This window comes from Bos grunniens, chromosome 16 (assembly GCF_055505025.1).
Source record: "Bos grunniens cultivar Pamir isolate PY7600 chromosome 16, Bosgru_T2T1.0, whole genome shotgun sequence".
NCBI lineage: Eukaryota > Metazoa > Chordata > Mammalia > Artiodactyla > Bovidae > Bos > Bos grunniens.
Window position 1 is genome coordinate 60,960,304 of NC_141180.1, and position 23,200 is coordinate 60,983,503.

The window sequence follows — 23,200 nt, forward strand, 5'->3', positions numbered from 1 at the left end:
TCTGATTTGGGGTATAGTGTATTGCCTAGAAAGGTTATTCATTATACACACCAGGAACTGCCCCTTCAGAATCTTCTTCCTGTTGTCTTTCTCAAGAGGAGGTAAGTACCACGATGCACAGAATCAAGCTCTTGGGTAAATCATTCACTTAACTGAAACCACTCAGGTCACCTAAGGATGGAGATTTATTTGTCATTATGATTTTGAGGATGGAAAACTTGTAAACAGTTGTTCTAGAGGCTCTCTCGTGGATGACAAGGGTGAGGAGGAGGCACCACTGTACAACCTTGTCAAGAAAAAAAGGAATACTGAAAAATACGGTCAACTTTTCCTTCTAATTCATTGAGTGGGGTAAGGGGGATGGGATTCTGTAATAACAATCCTCCTTCCCTCATAAGTCAAAATACAGTCTCATTTAGTGAGTAGTTCATTGTGGAAGAATAAATATATTAGCCCCATTAAAATAGTGACAGGGTTTCTTCAGAGAAACATTGAAACTCATTTACCAAAAAAATCAATCAGCATGAATGTGACAGTTTTTGCCCAAATCAGCTGTCCCTTGGGATAATATTTATGAAGAGCCTAAAACGTCCAGATTACAAGGCAGAGCCCAGATGATTAAAAGAAGAAAGTTACTAAATGGAAAGCACAGAGACATAGGACAATCTAGCTTGATACAAGCCAGTTAGACCTCTGAGTGCAAAGCATTGTGGGACACAGAGGAGACAGCCATTGACTCTGCCTGGGGACCCCTGAAGGATGCGTGGAGAGGAAGAGGCATCTCAGGTAGCCTCAGAAGGCTGGAATGGTGCTCTGTCTATCCTGTGGATTAAACTTTGTTCAGTGCTGTAGCTGACCAAATGCGAGCCAGAATTATCAGCAAGGGAACACTTTCTTTGCAATACTACAGAGTTTATTTGTGAATGTGTAACTTTCTCTCCCCAGTAAGAGTACATGAATTCAGTCTGGTAAAAAATAAACAGAATGTTTACATTCACATTCTGTACATCTCAAAATATCTATTGGGATTGAATAATTGAATAGGACTAACTGCTCAATCGATGGAATGAGGCCAATGGTGGGGCCAAATTGGAAAGCTCTAACCACAGAAAGAGCCCATTAAAGCTAATATTGTCTCATCTAATCATCTTTGCTAATAGAGAAAACAAAATGTGGCCATGTTTCCTTCTAAGATCTTCTTAGCAATAATAATCGCAGATCCAAGAGCACCCAGCATTATGCAGTGCCTTCTGGAAAGATTTGAGAGATGAAATAAAGTAACTCAGAAAACTATGCTGATGCTGATAAGGCTGTTACATTATATAGGTTGATCACAGTTCTTTTTTTACTAATGAGGAAATCTTGGAAACATTCCAGGCAAATAAGATGATTTTTAAATTTCATTTAAATCTTTACAAATTGCGGTTGCTTCATTTTTAATGAGGGACAGTTTTGCTCCTTCTTAGGTCTCTGTTTCCCGGTTTAGACCTTCTAGAGTTAAGACTGGAGCTGCATTACCGTGAAACGTGGGGAAGAGAAACTAATCAATGGAGAGCTAGACCAAAGCTTTCTGAGTGAAATCAGAGAGACGGGAAAAGAGACTTCAGGTTTCCCTTTTGTACTTTAAATTCTCATTAGTGTTGTATGTGTTCATCCCAGGAAACTTACACAGGGCCTGATATAGATCAGGAATCCCAAAGGTGTGTTTCCTCAATAAGAAAAGAAGAATAAGGTGTATCATTGGTAGGAGCAAGTTTATTCTACTTTCCTGAAACAAAACTGTTGGTGGGTAAAAGTGCATGCTAGTGAATGCTTTTCTGTATTTCTTGTGTGTCTTCTTTAAGAGGATGAAACAAGATTTATGAGACATAGCATGAAATTAGGAGCACAAGAGACGTAGAAATTTAAAAAAAAAAAAACAAGAAATTCAGGTCCTCATAACTGCAGCCTAACAACCAAATGTCTTTAGGCCATCAAATAAATTCTTCAGACATCAGTTTTGTCATCTGTAAAATGAGGATAATAAAAATAGAGTTTCTCCCTGCTTCACAGAGTTGCTGCAAGGACTGTGTGTGAAACAGCTTTTGTTAATATTAAACTATAGCAAAAATATTAGATATCCCACCTATTATAATCAGAAATTTTTCCTAAACAGCTTAACTTTTCTACCTGGCTATGTTTTAAAACTATAAAGATTGAAAAACCTTCCTTTGTTAAATGTTTCTCCTTTGTTTGGAGTTCCAATTTATCAAAGGGTGAGTTAATCTGTTTCTTTTCTCACTAATGAAAATTATCTTTGATTTGTTTAGTTTTCTAATTCAAGTAGTAACTGAACTCCAGGAAAAAAAAAAAGAAAAAATGGGGTCTTTAATTATGTTACTTGCTTTTCTGCAACACAAAGTTTGATTGGATAAAGCTTGTGGTACAAAGAGCTGTGCATTTGGGGACAAACTGCAGGTGAGATATGAGCCCCCAGGCTTAATGTATTGTCCTCATGTCCCCATCTCTGTCACCATTCCTGTTATTATAATCTGCTAGGAGATGGGGAGGGAATTCTTTGCCTCACTCTCTTTTGCATCGTGAGTGTGGTTTTCTAGAAAACACTTTCTGGCTCTCCTTGATAGGATGCAAAGTTGTATGTCCTCATCTCTGTCTTCCTCTTGGAGTGAAACCACCAAACAACACACAGACCTAAAGGCAAGATCCTGTCTTGTAAGAAGAGAAACCCACCACCTTTCTGAAAACATTCAGTGCTCTGTGCTGCTCTGGCATTAAGACTGCGTAGAAATAGATGTGTGCCATTCGTAGGATCTTGTCAACATTTGACTACCGAAACACTAGAATCCTAAAAGGATTCCTAAAAGGAAACCCTAAAATCCTTAATATCATTATATATATAAATATATATATATATATTTTATACATATATAGAGAGTACCAGAGACAGTTTTGAATGCTTTTATTTAAAAAGTAGTCATTTTCAGGACATACTTGGGATATCATGATTTTCTAAAAGCATTTCTGTCAGGTTAAATAAGAGAATGTTTTCATGTTACCCTGATAGGGGTCATAGTTTTAGGTACTAATATGGCGGCTTTGTTTGCTTGCTTTTGTTTTGATAATAAATATTGTCTTTCTATATCTGATATTTGTTGTTGTTGTTTTAGTCACTCAGTTGTTCCCGACTCTTTGTGACCCCAGGGACTGTAGTCTGCCAGACTCCTCTATCCCTGGGATGTCCCAGGCAAGGATACTGAATGCGTTTCCATTTCCTTCTCCAGTCTTGATATTTAGTCAATATGAATATTTGGAAAAGAGAAAGATGAGAAAGAAAGTGATCATTCCATGTTGCCTGTGCTTACCTTTCCAAAGGATAAGTGGTGAGGAAAGCTGGAATATCTTGAATGAGCAGACCTAGACCTCTAATCCTTTCTTTCTTTTTGTCTTTTTCTACCTCCCTTTTCTCCATTTACTTTTTAAAAATCACTTTAATCTTTTTAAATTTACTTACATTACTCTAATAATCCAACTGAACTAAGATACCCAAGAAGTACAGAAAAGCATTTTTGCCCACCAGTCTTTCCATTTGCCAACCTCCCTTAAACTGAGTAATAATAAACAGAGTAATAACACTTGTCATTGGTTTATTCATTCACTCATCCAAAATATATTCATTGTGTTCCTGTAATATCAACAGAAATATTTACTGGATTCCATTACTGGACACCTAATTACTTGGGGAGAAGAAAGAGAATTTCTCTCTACTAATTCATCCCCGCTTCTTTTTTTAATATGTGGCTCTTTTTGACTTTCTAAGCTTTTGGAGGAAGTGGAGGACAGTTTGGACATCCACTCGGGTATTTATCTCTTGGGATTAGATGTCCCTTGACTCTTACTTGGGACCGTTGTCCTTAGAGGGCTCAGGTTCTCAGCCAGAGTTCTTTGAACTACTAATATAGTCAATAATTGTGAGAGTGACATTAATAGCTTGTTACCATGGCTTCCTAGGTGGTGCTAGTGGTAAAGAACCTGTCTGCCAATTCAAAAGACCTAAGAGACATGGGTTCAATCCCTGGGTCAGGAAGATCCCCTGGAGAAGGAAATGGCAATCCACTCCAGTATTCTTGCTTGGAGAAGCCCCAAAGACAGAGGAGCCTGGCGGGCTACAGTCCATGGGTTCTCAAAGAGAGGGACATGACTGAAGCTATTGAGCATGCATGCATGTAAGCACTAGAAATGAGAGAAAATATAATTTTTTAATTGGAGTATAATTGCTTTACAGTGTCGTTAGTTTCTGCTGTACAAGTGAATCAGCTATATGTATACCTATACCCCCTCCCTCGTGGACCTCCCTCCCAGCACCGGCATCCCACTCCTCTAGGTCAACAGAGCACCAAGCTGCGTTCTCCGTGCCACACAGCAGCTTTCCTCTGGCTGTTTTACACATGGTGGTGTGTGCGCTGTTAGTGCTGCTCTCTCCGTTCGACCCGCTCTCCCCTTCCCCTCCTGCGCCTGCAGGTCCATTCTCTACATCTGCGTCTCAATTCTGCCCTGGAAATAGGTTCAGCTGCACTTCACTCTGTGATCGACTCTAAGTCCGTTCGCATCTCTGCAAATAGAGCTTTTCTACTGCCTGGGTAAGCAACCTGAGTTAAGGCTCTTACCTCTCTGGAGCCTTATTTTCCTCACCTGTCAGGTAACCAGGTTGAACTCAAAATCCCCATGGTGTCCCTCGGCCTGTAATTCCTCGTGGCCTAGCCCTTCTGTTCCGCCATAGATTAGCGGCCATTCAATGTAACAAGAGCAACGCCTTGTGAAGAAATTGAGTTCTTGGGGTATCTGATCAAAAGCACTCCAGGGTAAATGAGCATGTGCTTGGGATAGTAATAAAATCAACAGCATTATTGACGGACCTGCCAGGGTGAAGAGATGTGGAAGAAGTGTCTTAAAGGAAGAAAAAAGGAGTAGGAGTAATTTCTCTCTCCCTTTCTTGCTGGTAAACAGTGTACAATTGAACGCTCTGGAGGTTCAGCAGAATCACTAACTTTCCAAGTCTGTTTTCCTCATAACCTTAATTTTTCCCATTCATTACATCAAAACTATATATATATATACATATATATATGGCAATATTAGAGCAAGCAGTTCATATCAGTTCATATCATCTTATGGTAAAAGTTATTGATAGTTTCACTGGGGGAATATTTGCACTTCATTTGCCTTTCTATAAATACCTTGAACCAGTCAAAGACGAAAGCCAAATGAATTGTCAGTGTCATCCTTTTCTATCTCATGTTTAGTGAGATTTAAAAATAATACGGTTAACATTTATGGAGGGTTCACTGTGTGAAGGATGACTGTAAAACGTCTGATCTATACTGAGGCACTTTTGAGAGTGTAAGCAGTGAGTACTATAAATGTTTAAGCCAGGAAGGAAAATTGGCACAACCAGAATGTCCTTGGCCCACGGGACCATATGGTTCCCCCAACTAGGACCAGATACTCCGCTAAATCAGTTTAACTCGTGTAATCCCCATAATAATTTTTACATGGTTGCTATTATTGTTCTTCCCATTTGGTAACTGAAGAAACTGAGATTTATGTGGGTGATGTGACTCTAGGTCCAAAGCCTCAGCCCTGCTAGTTGCAATCTGAACCTGAGGCGTGACCCCAGAGTAGGTTGTTACCACCTAGCTAGGGGCTTTCCACAGTCATCTGACGTCTGCCAGGCGTGACACACACACACATCCCTGATTGTTTCGCCGTGGTAGGGGGAAACAGGTTTTTATGAAATATGTTCATTTGTGAGAAGGAACTTCTAAGTGTGTCAGAGAGTTCTAAGATCCAAAAACAGCATGATCACCTCTTTAGGCCTGTTTATATGACACGAGATGCTGAGTATCTCACTTTTTTAAAAAAACTGCTGTTCCTTGGAAAATGTGGACAAAAAAGTTCACGGAAGCTGTAGGAGAAGAGAACTTTCAATGTTGTTCGTATACATCAGGAAAAAACAATGCTTTTATTCATGTGTCATTAATCGATCCATTTTTTTAACTTCAAATATACTGTGTGTTGAATGGAATGAGTAAGATGGATAAATCGATCATTTTACTGGTATCAAAGCAAGTATTGCTCCCTCTGAAATCTGTCATATTTGTTTTACATCTGTTCCTGTTCTCTCTCCATTCCCACCCCCTGCCCTCCTCACACAGTGAAGCTACACTTTATTTTGGACAACACTATCACACACATGATTGAGTCAACAATTTATGGCTTTTAAAAATAGGGATTTTGTCCTCTCTTAGGTTTATTGTTTATCATAATCATCTTTCAAGTGAAAAGGCTAATTTACTCTTTCTATAGGAATATTTTAAGCTTGATTATCATAATATTACAGCTGCCTGAAAAGGTCTAAAACGGGACATTGACCTTGAATGTTTTCTGCATTTAGCTCATGGTGCTTAACATTCAGGAAAGAATATAACTGCAACTCATTTATTAACATGTAATCTCAAAATGTTAACTATTGCTCTGGAAATACATGCCATGCAGATTATAGAAAGCTTGTAGAATATGAGAAAATGCACTTGGTATTTTACGGGGGTTAAGTATGTCAGAAATACAACACAACTAGAGCCAGTTTTCCCATTGGAGCTACTGTAGTTTATAATTTAATTTTTACTGACATTTCACCATGTATATGATTAGCTCGACAAAATGAAAGTGAAGTAATCCTGAATTAATTAAACAGAAACCGAATTGCCTCTGTTAGTTTCTCTGTCTTCCTTTGATTCTTTATTTTTTTTCTCCCCACTTTCACAAACACACTGGGAAAAGAGTTTTGTGAATTCTGGAAGTGAGGTAATCACTCCCCAGAGAACGGGCTTTGTTTTACATGGACTTGGTAATTCGGGAATGGGATGGATATATAGGACAAGAGGTTTGTCAAAAGGAAAGGTTTTTATTAGTGCCTCTGTGGAAGCGATCACTTTCAGTAGAAATGATTGCTTCTTGCCAATCGAGACAATAATTTAAATATCAAAGCCTGTGCCCTAGAAATGAAAAGCAACAGAAAATGAGGTTTGATGAATGGATAGAGGTTTGGTGGTGATATAAAGTAGTCACACTGACTTCGAAAGGAGTCTTCATGTTCTCACTGGGAAGGTGTCTTCTTAAGCAGAGTTATAGCATGAAAGAAATCTCAAAGCACAAATGAAGAAGCAAGAGACACACAGCTCATGAGATGGCAGAGGGGACCCTGGGGCCCAGGCCTCTGCTTGTCCTTCAGGCTGCTTTTTCCAGGGATGCTCCTTGTGGATTTTCTTTTGGAGTTAAAGATGGTCGTTTGAAAAAGTCTCAGAAAGATGGTAGTTTGTAAAAGTCTCAGTTTGCTTTTTGTAGTATATTATACTACACATAATATATCACAGACAGCAGGGAAGATGGTTCCAAAAGTTAAACAGATTTTCAAAGGTTTTATGATCTTGAGAAAGATCTGCAAAAGTAGATTGCAGGGCAATTTGAAAATCTAAATTTGCAATGCCTTGTTTAGTTTGAAATATTTAACAAATGGCAAACGCGCAATATAGACTCAAGATTTGCTGCAGAAAGAGTGTGGCAGCTATAAACATTTTCATACAGATGAGTCCTGTTAATTTTCAGAAAAGGAAGGTGGGGATGAAAAATAGCTATTAGCATGCAGTGATAGCAGGACTAAGCATTCTCCGCACCTTCTAACATCATAAGAATTCACGGTTTCAGAAAATGATTCCGACTCAATACAGTAAAATGTCTGTTATAGACAACAGGAATCTACCTTTTGTTTCCGCTGAGTTTTGTTTGTTGCTGTTTCATTCTTTCAAGCAGAAATGAAGGGTATTTTCTGCTTAGCATCTGTGCTTTCGTTGGGGCCTAAGAATGAAGTTGTTTGGATATGAAACTGCATTGTTTAAAGAAGAGACTGAAACTGCGTGTGGATCCAGGGTCTGATGCCTAATAGACTGATGTTAACTAATTTGTTAATATTCTTTGCGAAACACTCACAGGGGTCCTTTTGTCTGGTTCCATTTATCCTGCTTTGCGTAGACTCCTTGTGGTAAGATTGTGAAGTGTATAGACTGGTGAGCAAATACATTTATTTATTCTGGGCTGGTGATCTGTCCATTTGTTTCATTTTAGCCCAAATCCTTTGTAGTTGAGATTCTTTAAAGCTTATGCTCAGTATTGCACATGGTATGTTTATTTCCTGTAATTATCCTCTTTCCTCCTTCAAGGTGAAAAAAAAAGTCTGTGACTAGGGAAGATTCTAGAGATGACTAAGCTGTGTGTTTATAAAACATTCTGGAAGCTGTCTCGCAAGTTTAGTGCAGTAGATATTATTTTAAATTTTAAATTAGTTAAGCTAGATTCAAGACAGTAGGTGTAATCTTAGGTCCTTGACTTGTAGAGGTGACACACTGATCCCTAGGGAAAATAAACCAGCTTTGCAAACTGGTTCAGAAAGCAGCTAGTTCAATGGACACTGCACCTTGCACAGATGAAATATAGCTAGTGAGCAATCTGTGGGGATCACACGGTGCGTGTTTGGACGAGGACCTCTGTGAGCACAGAAAAAAGACTTACATATGAATATGAGTCTAAATATGTTTAAAAACAGACACCAGCAAAATCAAATGGTTCAGAATGGGTCAAATAAGTACCCTAGAAAAAATAAAGACATTCTAGGAAATAAAAGATAACTCTCAGGAAACATGGTGACTTAATGTCCATCGGTAAATTACTGACTACAAATCTTGTCTTTAAAAAGCCATTTCAAAGGAGTAATAAACAGGTTCTGTCACAGTATGATAATGCAAAGAAACTGAATAGAATACAGTATTCTGCACAGGTGCAAGAGCTGAATGTGCTGAGTACATTAAGATCCACTGAATACGTTAAGTGATTTTTATTTTTTTAAATGTCCCGGGACAAAATAAGAAGGGAAATTTTATTTGCTGTATCTCTTCTTTTAAAAATGTATACAACTGGATTAATTACTCTGAGAATTTTAATTTATTCACAGATTAAGATAGGAATCCTTGAATCAGATATTTTTTTCCTGTCTTTCTAAAGCAATATTAGTTTCCATATTTCTTTTATTGTATTTTTTAAAATCATGTTTCTTTTTCAAATGCCTTATTTATTTTTTAAATTATAAAATGATTACATGTCTCATTTTCAATTGAACAGACAAATCTCTTTTTTCTTTTTCCTCGGGTGTCTGCAGATTTCCTACATCTCAAAGCTCTTTTAATTCACTGCTCACCACCAAATTTACATCTTAATTGCAGAGTTCACATTTAACAATATAGACAGCATAATGCTACTGGTAATTAAGCTTTTACTACCTGCTTTTCTACAGTATTCTTAGGCATAGCTTTTGCTATGGGAGTTCTCCACTAGAAACTTGTATGCATTTAGACCACAAACAAAAGGCATCAGGCCCATATCTTTAGATATGGCTAAATACATGGCAAGGAAATTGCTTTCTTCTGTGGGGGAAACCAAATCATGTCTGTCATTTTTATATTCTGAATGTTAATGTGGCTGTTCTATTTTAAAGGCCTAGAAAAATTTGAGAGGGTGGAAGAAAGAGTTGAATTCTGATCTAGTGAATTGAACACAGACTGGATATATGAACTAATTTATTTTGATCTCAAAGATTAGACTATTTATATCATGTCAGACTTAATAGGAAAAGGGTTGGTAAGCAGTAGAGCTGAATCAAAATTTCGGGTCATAAGGTAGCAGTTATCTCTTTGCCATAAATAGCTGGTAGCTATTCCCATGTACATTTGCTAGTATAAAAAGAACCCGTATTTAAAAATAGGACTTAAGCAAACTCTTTGTTATATGGAAACTAAAATCAGGCTTATACACTATTAGAGAAAAAACACCCTTCTCTTCTTATATTCTGTCTTTAAAAAGCACTTCTGTTTGAAACTCCTGCTTATAACGACCAAACTGTGTGATGATTTACGAAATGTTTCTGAGTTGATTTTTTAAAGCATTCAGGGTGTGTTATGTATAACTGACAAATAGTAAACTACATTTTATTTGAAAGCTGATGTTCGGGGTAAAAATCATATGTGTTTGTATATGTTTCCCAGTTTGGAGGCTTGTATTGAAATAAATGTATGACTAAGAACACTTTTAGTGCGCTGGTTAGCACTGCTTTCCCTACAGGAGAAAAAAAAAAAAAAATGCAGTCTTTATTTTGTCAAAATGCACTGAGACGTTTTCAATGCACTAGCTACCCAGCTGCCCTGTCTCCCACTCCTGAAACTGGAGGAGCCAATTTGTCCCGCAGTTGTTTATCTTTGTTTTGAAAAGCTATGCATTGTATATCTATAGGTAGAAAGAGGGGGAGCAGGTAAAGAAATATTTACACATATAATTTACATAGGCATTTTCGAAAATTGCATTGAGGCACTCTCCTCTTCTGTAGTGATGTAAAACTGCAATCCACCTCAGAGGACGATTCCCACTTCGCATATCCGAACAATTTAGAAGTCATATCTTGGATTTTTTTTTTTTAATACCCAGTCTAGATCAGAGAAACAGACGACAATACGATGACGGATCAATGAGAAAGTACAGCACTCAGTAAGCAGGAGCCCCCTCCCCGGTGGAATCAAACACAGACAACGCCAGGACAAACTTCATTCTCTACCTTCCGCAGAATCCTTTCCCAAATTAACTGAGAGTCTGCGTGAGTTCTTCTGGGCAAGGCAAAAAGAGATCTTGGGTGAGAAACCCAAGACAGATCCCTCCGGGGCTTGGAGGGTTAAATTAGTTAGGTTTCTTTTCTAGCTTCCCACGGGAGGAGAGAAAAGAGAAAAAGAAAAGAGCAAGCAAGCACGGGCCTAGCGCAGTATCTACTGGGAGCGTCCGGATCTCTGGTCCCCGCTCCCTTTTCTCTCGCGCTCAGTTTCTAGCCGGGTCGCGTCTCTGCACCCTTCGTACCTGCCTGGTTCCGCGGCTCCTCGCAGCCTCCCGTCGCCTCCCTCCTGATTGGGCAGCCGCCCCCCAATCGGCTGCGCGCCTGGGCCGGTGGGACTGCATATGTTAAGCTCTACTTCATATTAATAAGCTCCAATCGGGGCTTTAAGTCCTTGATTAGGAGAGTGTGAGAGCTCTGGTCCCAACTGGCTGTGCCTATAGGCTTGTCACTAGGAGAACATTTGTGTTAATTGCACTGTGCTCTGTCAAGGAAACTTTGATTTATAGCGGGGGTACACAAATAATGGTTGCCGGTCGCACATGGATTCGGTAGAACTTTGCCTTCCTGAATCTTTTTCCCTGCACTACGAGGAAGAGTAGGTACCTTTTTCTTTGCTTTTTAAAACTCGTCGTGGGGGTGCGTGTGTGTGTGTGTGTGTGTGGCGGGGGGGTGTGGGGGGTGGACGGAGGGGATCGTGGCGCACTGATTCAGGTAATGTCTTGGGTATTTCGTGTGCACGAGTGCTTGTTGGTGTCTGTCTTGTGCCTTTTGTGTTGAGGGTGATCTCCTAATTCAGGAAGTCGAGAATTGTTCTCTGACTACAATGTTACCTTTGAGGCAAAGCTCAGTGACTGTCAGTAAAACAGCTGTGTGACAGTCACTTCTTATTCAGGTGCTAAGAATAGGCACTTGGCACAAATGCTTACTGAACTGTTAAAATGCATCTTTTACTAGGACCCATTTTCCCAAGGAAAGATGTTTTAAAATACAATATTCAAAATGATTTATACTATTGAGTGCCTCTTATGTATTTGCAGCTTGACAGATATTTTCAGCTCCCCGTCATTTCTTACCGCTCAGAGTTAGAGGCGAAATTGCACATTTACTAATTCTCCTTCAGAGAACAATTTAAAAACTAGCCCTATGCAAGCCGGGGCTAGAATAATGTTATTTGCATGGTTAGCATTAAGTCAGCACTTAACTGACAAATCAGTCCATTAAGTAACATGAGATTTTTCACACGCTATAAATATTTAAAGGGAGAAAAAAAAACTAAAGAAGAAACAGTAGTGACTTTTTAAATTTCTCCTTGAACAGACGACGCTGAGATTGTGGATTTGTTTCATGTATCATGTCCAGAAAATGCAGAAAAGTACTTTTGTCCTTAGATGCAGTTTCACTCGTATTTATGAATATCTTTATGCCCATGGAAATATACATATTTGTATTGCTCAGGGTGGGGGAGAAGTGAGTAGGGGTAAAAGGAGTAAATTAGGCATTCTTGGGTAAAAATGAGTAGGTCATAAACTTAATTTCAACCCACTGTTAAGATAAAATACTAGTTTATCATAGTAACTGTCACTGGTTCCTCTTTCTGTTGAGTCAGTTATATGGCTTTGCTTTCCCATTACAGGAATACCAACTGTTATAATTCTGAAAAGAGTGCTCTTGGCAAACAGTTCTCTCTAGATTGTGAAGAAAACATAAAACCCTCGAGAGGAGGAGGTCATGCATTATAGGTAGATGTCCACTAGCGGTCCTTAGTGACTGCATATTGCCTTGCTTTGTAATTAAGCAAGAGATGAAAAGTGACTTGCGGTCTCAGTGGCTCCTCGTATGTTTGAGTGTGAGTGTGTGTGTATGCGTGTCTGTAGACGTGCTTGCATGCATACACACTCACACCAGGGATGTTAGCCCAGGGATGGACTTAGGAAGAACCGAAAGATTGGAAGGCAGTGCTTGCGTCAGTTGTAAACGCTCCAAGGAAGAAACCTTAAATTGTGTGAAAATAAAAATGAAAAATAAACAAAGGTAGGACTGCCCACTCAAGTGGAGTTTGAAGGTTAGTACACCTGAGGCTGTAGCACTGGAGAATTTAATACACCTTCATGTCAGGAAGAATGCCTTATCCAAGCTCAACCAAGTCAGAACTTTTCTCTCATAAATAAATAAACTTTAAAAATCTGTCTCCTGCCCCTAGCCTTCTTTGTAAAATAGTTTCCTTGAATTTAACTTCTTATGGCTAATTTGAATAATTAGTTTAGATAAGCCTCTTAAAGCAGATGCATTTAAATGAAATCAGGACACATGTCCTTTTGGCTTTGGCGCAAGATTCAAACTAGCTTTCTTTTTTGGCTCAATTAAAAGTCATCTTTAAAAAATACAGATTTATTGTTTGGTTGCAGCTCTGATGGTTACGTGGTTCACTGGACAGACAGAAAGATCTAATGCTTAGTAACGCATCTGCCTCTCTGTCTCAATTAATAAACCACAGAATTTATACATGCTATTAATATTCATAGTAATTGTGCTGGGTTAAACCCCATCACGTGTGTGTATACACAGAAATGAAACCAGAGTTATGCAGTTTCAGAGGAGAATATTGGACAATTTCTGCTGTGGAGGCTGTAGAAAAGATTCCTTCAATTTATTGACCACCATCAGGAGAGCCTAAAATGTTAACCTATAACTATGTTTTTTTTTTTTAAATTTTGGGAAATGTGCCAGTGCATTAAAGAGCATAATACTTGAAAGCTTGTTTCACATTTAATAGCCGTAATAACTGATAGCATAAATAGATGAAAATAATATATCTGCTCATTTTGACATATGTGTCAGTCTAATCATTCTAAATGAGTGTGCTCATCACGGTTCTCTTTCAACCTCTGATTAAAATGTAACATTGACTACAGGATTATAGAGCGGACTTAATTTTACTGACTGTTTTAGCAGTTGTCACAGCTGTTGGAAGAAGGAAAGGCAATTGAAACACTCCAAAACAGGCAAGGCTAGGAGGGAACAGTTTAGTATTTGAATTTCAGCCTGATCATGAAAATCCAGACCTCAAAAATTAAGCAGATTTGTGTTTGTTTGTTTTTTTAATTCCTGTTTGGAGCTATGCAAGTTTAATTGTGTAAGGTTTACTGTTTCTGCTTCAGGGTTTTGACTCTTTTCTCTGCCTCATCACTCCTTGTTAAAAGCTAAAGTAAATTGAAATACAACTATCCAAAAGTAATATTATAATGTCGAAATACATGGGATAAACATAGGCTGGAAGGGAAAATGTATACAATAACAACAACAACAAAAAGCCTACATCAGAGTGGAGGCAATTTTCTAAAAAAGATAGGAGCTTGCCGAAGTCACTTTAGATGTGATATTATTTGGGAACTATGAACAGACTGTTTAAGTTTATTTTTCAAAGAAAGAATACACTGCAGACATGGAGCTCATGTTACTTTTCTTCCTGTTTCTTCTCTATAAATCTGTTGAAAACACCTGCAGCCTTAAAGGTAGGGGATTTCAGATGATTTTTTTGTAAATTGCTGGAAGTGACAAGTGGCTGCACTTCGGGGTGAATGTTCCTGAGCTGTAGAGTCTCGTAACCTTGCCCATCACATCCCTAAAGTGAACAGATTAATTCTGTTTCTCTAAAAATTAAATAACCACATATCCCAAACTACGTATAGTCGAAATATCCGGACAGTGTGAATTATGTAACCTATGATTTTCTCCTTGGAGTAAGCAAAAAAAAGTGTTCTGAGTTAAGAGAATCAGTGTTGAATGGGAGTGGTGAGTAAGTGCTGGACACCCGTGTCTCACTCGCCCTTTGTGTCAGTGCGTTTATGTGTTACCCTGTACACATTGGGTGGTAAGTTTAGAAATGCTCCTTGTGCAGAAAGGGCTGGGAATCAGCTTCCCATTTCCTGGGCAGAGGCAAGGGTGATGGTGTTGGCTGGTTCTTCCAGTGATGGTTTCTCATCTTAATGTGTTTGTGGCACTGCTGCTTTATTTACTGAGCCTAGTGTGTTGCAGTGGTAATTAACCCATGTTATTAGCAAAGCCCTTGTGGATATCCATTAATTCTCTTGCATGGATGATCATTTTTCTAGTGTTTTCCCCCTAATACGGCATCATTGTTCTTTTTTTTTTTTTTAATTCTAAATTGACGGCCTTTGATATATTTCTTTGATTTAATCTGACCTGTGATATATATTGGTCATCTTATAAAGAATGGTATTGTAATTCAGCTTTAAAAAATGCTAACAGAAGCCAGAGAAAAGATTTTTTTTTTTTTTTTTGCTGTTGTCCTTCTTTTCAAAGCAAAAAAGAAAATAAACATTTAGAAAGAAAATAATACAGGAAATTAGTTTTCATTCCGAATTTTCTAGATCTTAGAATTTGTGTTATTTTGTGTCTTTGAGGTCTTTGAATACTATTTTTACTGAGTTAAGAATAGTTTAGGCATTTTTGTAAAATATTGAGCCAGTAGAAAAATACTTGTGCTTCCTGTGCTAAAAAAAGATAAGGACCATCTCATTAGCCAGGCCATACTTTTGCAATTAATTTTAGGTCCATGGTGCTATTCATCAAAGGGGGCAGCTAACTTCTCTATGACTCTGTTTAACAATACTTTCACAATACCTCACTCCTGCAAGAACTACAGACAAAGAAGAAGCCGTTTTTTTGGAAGGTAGGCATAATGCCTAATCTCAAGTCCGTATCACTTGTGAAAAATTCCTCAACATTTTTCTTAGCCTAGTGACAAAACAAAATATTTCTTTGTTTGACTTCCTAAGTGCTGTTTGGCACTGAATGCTTTGCTTATGTTATTTCATAAAAATAAATCAAAATCTGTGCTTATGGTTGATACTTTGTCATACAAGTGGCAGTTGATAGCCATGATTTCTGTGACAGCAATTAATATCAAATAAACTTTTCAGAATCACCTACCAAGAATTCACAAATAAGAGGAGAGCGTTGAGGTATCTCAGTAGAAGTTTCAAGTCATTGCAGCAGATAAGCTCTGCTCTGAATTTTGCTTCATAGCAAATTCATGGAAGAGAGAAACAATACAATGTTGATCTGTTGTAAGTGCATTTGAGCTCCGGCCCTAGCCAGCTCTCTGGAGAAAATCTTTGATTGCCCTGGCCCAGTTTGTTCAGTTTTTATCTCTTTTACATCCACTGGCCTTGTATTAAATTGTCATTGTCCTAAAGCACATGAGATAGAAATGAATTGCTGTTTTCTACATTCTCTGACAGTGAAATATTTAGGTTCTCTTTCTCCAATCATACTTATATTTGTATTTGAGAGTCCGGGGATGACACCCAGCATCTCTGCCTCTTGACATTCTCTCTTACTGCATTTTGTATATTTTGCTGTTGATTATTATTTTCGTAGCCATGTGTATGGGATGTCCATGGTCTATCCCATTGTAAATAAATAGCTATGCATACGCTACTTTAAAATCCAAAGCAGTCTGTAGAATATACTACACACATGTGTGTGCATTTATGTGCATGTATAGTATGCAGGTGAAATACATATATAGACACGGGAAGAAGTATGTATGTAGAATATAAGTGTGCTGCTGAGAGTGTTCTTGTGTATTTATATAATAAAGTGGATCTCAAGTGTTTTTCTAATCAGCTAGTGTCTAGTTAAATTTCCTAGGCATCATTTTAACCTTGAATTAGTATTTCAGGTATTTACCAAGTCTGATTTTAAACTAAATTGGTTTAGCTGCTGTATAAATGACAGGTAACAGGTAACCTAATATATTAATTTGTTTCTGATTTTATACATTTTTAATTATCATCTTGAAATTCAGTATATAGAAATCATAAATAATTTGTAAAATAGGAAATAAGCCACTAGTATTAAGTACATAATTTAATGGTTTGGGCCCATATCCAAGAACCAGTTTTGAATTAGCTCTTAGCTACATTGTTTTCTCATATAGTTGGGTCTGATAAATATATCTTAATGAAAACATGATAGCTTTTAAATAAGTGCAAAATAAAAATTTCACTTATCTGACTATATAAATATGTCATTTTATTTTTTGTCAAAAGCAAATATAGAAAATTAATTATCATTATGTGCATATGAAAGACATCATAGATTTGTGAATTTTTGAATTTTATTCTCAGAGGTAAGTTTAAGGTCTGTGGTTCTGCTCAGTGAATCTGAGTGTTGAGAGAAAACATTTATCCAAATGCTCTTTCTATTCAAATTCTTGTTCTAATGCATATTTTGTTTAAATTCCTAGATTCATTTCCTACCTTTATATGTTTGTATAATACTTAAACAGATTTAATGTTTCTTGTTTAAAAAAATCCTGCTGTTTCTTTATGCCAATCCATCTGCTGAAAGTTAGCTCTTTTATTATCTGAGAGTGTTAAGTGACAGCCTTCTGCCTTTTGAAGGATTTACCTGGCATCTTCTTCTTGTTTCAAGTTCATTTTAGATTTCTACTGTCAAAGTCTGGGAAACCTAGCTAATAAAAATAATTTCCATTTAGTTATAACAAACACCCTTTCTCTTTACTTTTTCTTTACAGAAGTGCCAAATGTTTCTTTTTCTTTGATTTGGACACTATTTCTCAGTATTTTCCAAATGTATTTTCAAATCAACTATGCAAAACCATCAAATTGAGCAGATACAGATTGTATATGTGTTGTGTATGTATACCTTCAGGCACCTCCTTTTTTAATTTATAAAAAGCATTTTAAAATGTCTGGAAGAAGCTTGCTTTTTTATGTTTTGATTTTTCAAATGTTTTGTCATTTTAATTGATGGCAATGCATGTATATTTATTTGGAAGATAACTCACTGAGGCAAAGCAATAAAAGAAAAAGTACAGTTTTAAATAAATTGGCTTCTCACTGGCCAATTAAAGTCTTATTTCAATATACTGACATAGATCTGTATGTGCATTTGAATATAAATATAGAACATGCAACACTAGCCATTAGAAATGCTGCCTCTGGCTATATGGAATTCTTTCACATAGTCTAATAAATGAAAACACTGGTTTTTGGCATTTAAAATCTATTAAAGAGTTATTTAAAGTGTTAAACTCATGGAGAGCCTATCGAAGATCAGATTGCATTGTAAAAAGAGAACTTGAAAGCAAATTTATATTTTGATTGTTAAAGGCAGTCTCTGTCATATACATTCCTCTGCTTTCTCATCTTGCTTTGAGTGAAACAAAATTGCATATATACTTTTCATCATTTTGATTGGAAGTACACATTATATATAATATGCTTTGGCAGCACTTACCTAGCCAAAGAAAGCAAATTAATACTAGGCATACGAAGGGCTGTCAGGCATATCACAGACGTGTCAATTTAACTTTGCTTCCTCATACACCTCTGCAAACAGTTGCTTAAGATGGTACTAAATAAAAGGGAAGCAACCAATAAATTCTCATATTGTATCAGAGATTGATGGCTAGTAGAACTGCAATGAAAACCAGCTTGTTTGCTTACTTCTCTTTAAAACTCTGTGGGACTACAGAAAGCATAGATAATAATGAGTTTTGTTCAAAAAAAGAAAAAGAGTAACTGAAGCTTGTTCAAACCTTTTTACTATCTTGGAAATAAAGGGATAATAATGGGGTTCATTGTTTTTAAAAAAAAGGTCCAAAGTAGTGAATCTTAGTTGCTCTTACGTGTGATGTATATAAAGTCTTTAACAAGTGGAGAATCAAAAGCCTTGTCAGTCCACTTTAAAGGGACATTTCTTTTTTTGTTGCATATTGCATACATTTTCTGAGAAAGAAAAAAAAATAAGGTATCTTGTGCTTTCATGTTTGTCTTGCTTCTTCAATAGGTTAAAAAAATGAAATTTAAAAAAGTAAATCAAGAACTTATGCACAGAAAATAGACAGAAGAACACTGAATTCTTTTTTTCTCCTCCATGATCAGAATTGTATTTTTGTATGTGAGATTTCCTTTTTCATGTACTCGAGGAAGATTTTATTCATTTGCAATGGCTTCTGAGAATTTAAACAAAGGACTCATTAAATAAATACATTTAGTTTCTTAATACAATGGGAGCTAAAATGAAAAGATGTGAAAAGATGTCCTTTTCAAGGCAGTTAGTAGGTTATTACAGTCTGTAGTTTTAAAAATTTATTTTGCTTTGAAAAAAATATCTAAAATTGTGTTCAGAGTGAGCAAAAATCGTGAGTCATATGAAAAATTATAGAGACAAAGGTACTTAAGAGAAAAATTCAAATGTGAGGTTGTTCAATCAATAGCTCTTTGCCCTCCATAATCCAAATTATCGTGGCACTTTAACTTCTCCAAAAAATCTAAGTTGCCTTGTTACATTGTATTCATTTTTCCCTAAATGAAAAAATACTCTATCAATGCTTTCTTTACAGCCATTGATCTATTAAAACAAATTAGATATTTTGGGGAGGACTGTTGTACCCATAACCAACAGTTCATGGCCAAAGAAAGAAAAAAATATATATGAGAAAGTGTCTGTATACAGTTGGTCCTGGGCCCTAAGAAATGACAGAAGCACCCCTTTTAGCCACAGACTTAAATGAGACCTGCCTCACCAGTCTTGGGATCATAGTGTCACAGATGGAAAGGCAACCATCAGCTGAATTGTACTGAACTGCACACTTGGCTAATTCATCTTATTGCTCTCCCCATCTGAGGAAAGGCTCATTCTGTTCTTGGAGTCTAGACAGAATCAGGAGTTGGGCTCAGGTGGGAGCATGTGGCTGCCTTTTTCTGTTCTCTCCTAGCCATTCAGCAAAAGGAGGTGAGGAGGAAATGGACCATTTATGCACCGAAGCCCAGGCAGAGATTCTTTCATGGGGTTAGGAATTTATTATTCAGTTGTTCAAATAAGTTTCATATTTCTCTTCTGTTCTAGAAATATCATTATTGTCTTTCATGCTCCGAAGAACTACCCAGAAATGATTAGGGATGTCTCTCGATTTGTATGAACCATGAACTCCTGAAAGCATTTTTTAACCAGGTAGAAATGGAGAGTGGATCATCTCCTTAGCTTAGTCTCTAGGATGGTTCTTTTTTGTAGCTGTATATGGGACTGTTCAGTTGGTTAATTCTGAAGAATGAGAAAAATGATGAGGTTAAACACTCAAATTGTATTTTTTGTATTTTTCTATTTCCTTATAGTGAACAAAACTTTAATGTCTAGAGCATTTATGAGGGTTTTAATGATTGGAAAATCTGTCCTGAGAATGTGGTCACCATATGTGACAGCCTTGCTTTCTATCTTGTCTTCGGTTTATGGGGTAAGTTCGGTGATACTATTGTCTTACTTTGCTTACATTATAGAACCTCTCTGCCCTACATTGAGATAAACTGAAATGTGGGGGCAATACGTGCTCAGTTCTTAGAAACTTTCCTGAACCCCCTCCATGTCAGCAGTATTTTCTTTTAAAATTGCTGTCTGTCTATTGATCTGTTTTGCTAAAAGATCATTTACTTTGGTCAAAGGTAAGTGCATGATTTTCATCCCGATTTGCACACACGGTACACTTTATCCCCCACCCCCCTCAAATTCCAAAGAGATTGCCTTCAACTATTCGCATTTGTTTTGCTTTTGTCTCTGTTTGTCGTGCATTCTAGTTGAGTGCTTTTATAGTGTTTTCTTGATTGTTGTCAGTTTGGGGTACTCGCTACTGACATTTTCGTTAAGTTAATGTCACAGCAGAAAAACCTACGGCCAACTGGAATGTGGCGACCGCGCGTGGAAGATACAACTTCTGTTTGATTGTGTGTAAATACAGTTAGTTAGTTGGGGGTTTATCAGATAGCTGGGCAGAAAGAGAGAGGAGCCGTACAAACTGTTTTCAGTAACTGTGCTGTTCATACACCTGATAAGATGGAGAGAGCTTTTCGAAATGCTGATAGGCTTTGAATAAGAAAAGAATAATCACTTCCACTGGCACCAGCTTATCGCGAATGAAGTAAAATGCCAACACTTTTACATTAGCGAAAGTAAATGTTTTAGACACTCTGGGCCTTTTTTTCATTCACGTTAAATAGTAGGAGTGCTTTTGAGTGTGTGCTGTAATGAATAGACGGATTTATTACCTGGACTAAATTACAGGTGAATGTGTTGATAAAGGAACCCTCAGCGCCAACAGCAGCTTCTTTGATAAGCACGTGCATCTAGGTGTACATTCTCTGGAGAAATTAACTCTTCCTTTTTCCACTCTGATTCCATTAGCCATCATTTCTGATCCTCAGAGATGCAGTTTTGTCCTGTGCCAGTCCCGTCTCCTTTTTACCAGCAGATGGATGACAGGCATTTGAAACGTAGCTACTCAGACTTGGAAAATGCTGGTGTGATCTCCGCAAGCTGGGGCATCTTTAAGTTTCTAAAGATTATGCTGAACCAGCTCACTCCTGTACAAGAAGTCTTATTCTTTCCCAAGAATGGAATGAGATTCATTATAAATTTAGGATACGTTAATGAGAAGATAAATGCATTTGGCCAAGTAGTTGTCCATTTTAAAGGGAAAAAAAAAAAAACAAAGACATTGGTCTTGCTCTTCAATATAAACCATTAACTTCCCCGGTTTTCCCCCCTTCTCTTCTTTGTAATTTGACGCCTACAAATAATTTGGCGTATTCAGATTTGATAAATGATAGTGCAAGAGCCAGATTGATTGATTTTGGATTACTATTGATTACTCTCAATGAGATCACTGTGACACACTCGAATCAATAGTATTCGATTAAGCAAGGCACCACCGTTCCATACATCCAGGAGCAGTGGGGAATTCAGGAACAGAATGTTCACAAGCTGATAAATTGACAAAGCATTCAGCTTTAACTAGCTCTTTGTTCAGCACTAGATCCTTAAAATATATTTCATTGGAAAGTTCGTTTCTTTTTTGTAACCCTGGGCCTTTCTGTGCAAGAAAGGTCATCCGTTTAAGGTTTATTAAATTTTAACTCAAAACAACTGGGCTCCGTTTAGGTGTAAAATAAGTACTTAACTGCAGGCAACCTTCATGCTTTTGAGCCGTTGCTCAGAGGTTTCGTTCTTTGACGAAGATGTCAATTGTAAACATAAAAATGCATCACTGGCAATGCAATGGGGTAAGATTCAAACTGAAATAAAAACTTGTGCCCGAGGAAAGCGCTATCCTCCAACGAAGGTGGCCTCACTTTCTTCAGGAGTGGGCCAACTTTGGAGCAGCGCTGGAGGCGGAGGCAGGTAGTACACTGTGATCAATTGCTTGTGGCAGCTCCTCTTCCCCTTCTTATCTGAGGGTATTCATCACATCGCCAATACTACATGCAAAACGCTAAATATCACCTGACCTGAGAGCCGCCGCTGCTGCTGATATCCGCTGAAGTCTTTCTGTCTTGAGCAAACTTACAAAGCCGCTGGGGGAGAAAAAAATCACCCGTGATTCAAGTCCTTTAGTTCAGAACGTCAAAGCTGAGACTTGTCCATCTTTTTCCATCGTTCTGTCCTCTTGGCCCTTGGGATGAAGCTTTTGCTCTTTTGTTTTATGGGGTTGCCAAGTTGCTTCTCACAAGGCCAAGCCTTACAGGAAACACTCTATGGAATGAGTGGGTGAACTAATGAGCAAAACTTGATTTCCAGTGAAATTTTGATGGCTAAGGCTTGTGTACCCCAAATCTTAATAGGCTCAAGTCTTGAAATATGCTTCGATAAAATCTCACTTTTGATAGTGATTAAAAAACAAAAATAGAGGTAGCTTTCTGAGGGAAAACAAGAAGGAAAGTTATGAAATTTCCCAATCAAACTTAAGGCTTTTTTGCATGAACGTAAGATAATAGGATTCTAATTAAATTAGGTTGAGCCATATGAAATGGCCATTTTTCTAGGTCAAATATCAGCAATTTTGTGTGATTCCACATAATAATTGAATTTACTCCTATGCTGTTCATATCCCATAAACAAATTGAAAGTGACAACTATGTTTTCAGTGTTCGAATGGGCTGTGTCCGATGATGAAAAACACATGAATTCTGTCTGCAGTTACGGCAAGTAGAGTATCGTTTTTTCGACAACTTTTTTTTTTCTTTAATACCAGTAGAGAGTTCCTAAGAACACTGTCTTACACAGACGGAAACAGTGTGCCTTCACCTGGCTTCTCACCTGTGGTAGCGTCTCTGATTCCGAGCATCCCTGTACGTTTCTCAACTGCCGAGGAAGAGTATGGCGCCAACAGAGGAGCTAGGCTCGAGGACTGACTGCCCCCAAAGAGCACGTTGCTCGGGGCAGATAGTTGGAAAGCAAACTGGGAAGAAGCTGCCAGCATCTCCAGTATGGCACCTGTACATCCATTCATTAATAGAACCTTAGTTTGCTAGTTAGCGCTTTGCATGCGTCCCCCCCAGAGAAGTATTAAAACTGTGCTCCATTAAATCTATGCACTGCTGTGGGTTAGGCAGA

The 23,200-nt window shown here is 37.6% G+C and overlaps 1 protein-coding gene and 1 long non-coding RNA gene across 18 annotated transcripts in view; one reads left to right on the forward strand and one right to left on the reverse strand.

The window, feature by feature from the left end:
• The window catches only part of LOC147356920 (uncharacterized), a 36,137-nt gene extending 25,002 nt beyond the window's left edge, over positions 1–11,135 (reverse strand). The window contains exon 1 of the long non-coding RNA XR_015143626.1: positions 11,005–11,135. This is a non-coding gene — a long non-coding RNA (uncharacterized LOC147356920). The remainder of the gene's footprint in view (positions 1–11,004) is intronic.
• ESRRG (estrogen related receptor gamma) overlaps positions 1–23,200 on the forward strand; it is a 695,415-nt gene that overhangs the window by 437,967 nt on the left and 234,248 nt on the right. Inside the window, exon 1 of one of the 17 annotated variants that reach the window (XM_086345307.1) lies at positions 11,107–11,361. The exons of 15 other annotated variants lie outside the window; for them this stretch is intronic. Coding sequence is in view for 1 of the 2 variants with exons in the window: in XM_086345299.1 (XP_086201425.1) it covers positions 11,302–11,357 (56 nt within the window). In the remaining variant the exon portion in view is untranslated. Of the gene's footprint in view, positions 1–11,106; positions 11,362–23,200 lie in introns of those variants that run through there. One more of the 17 variants, XM_086345299.1, reaches the window with a different exon arrangement.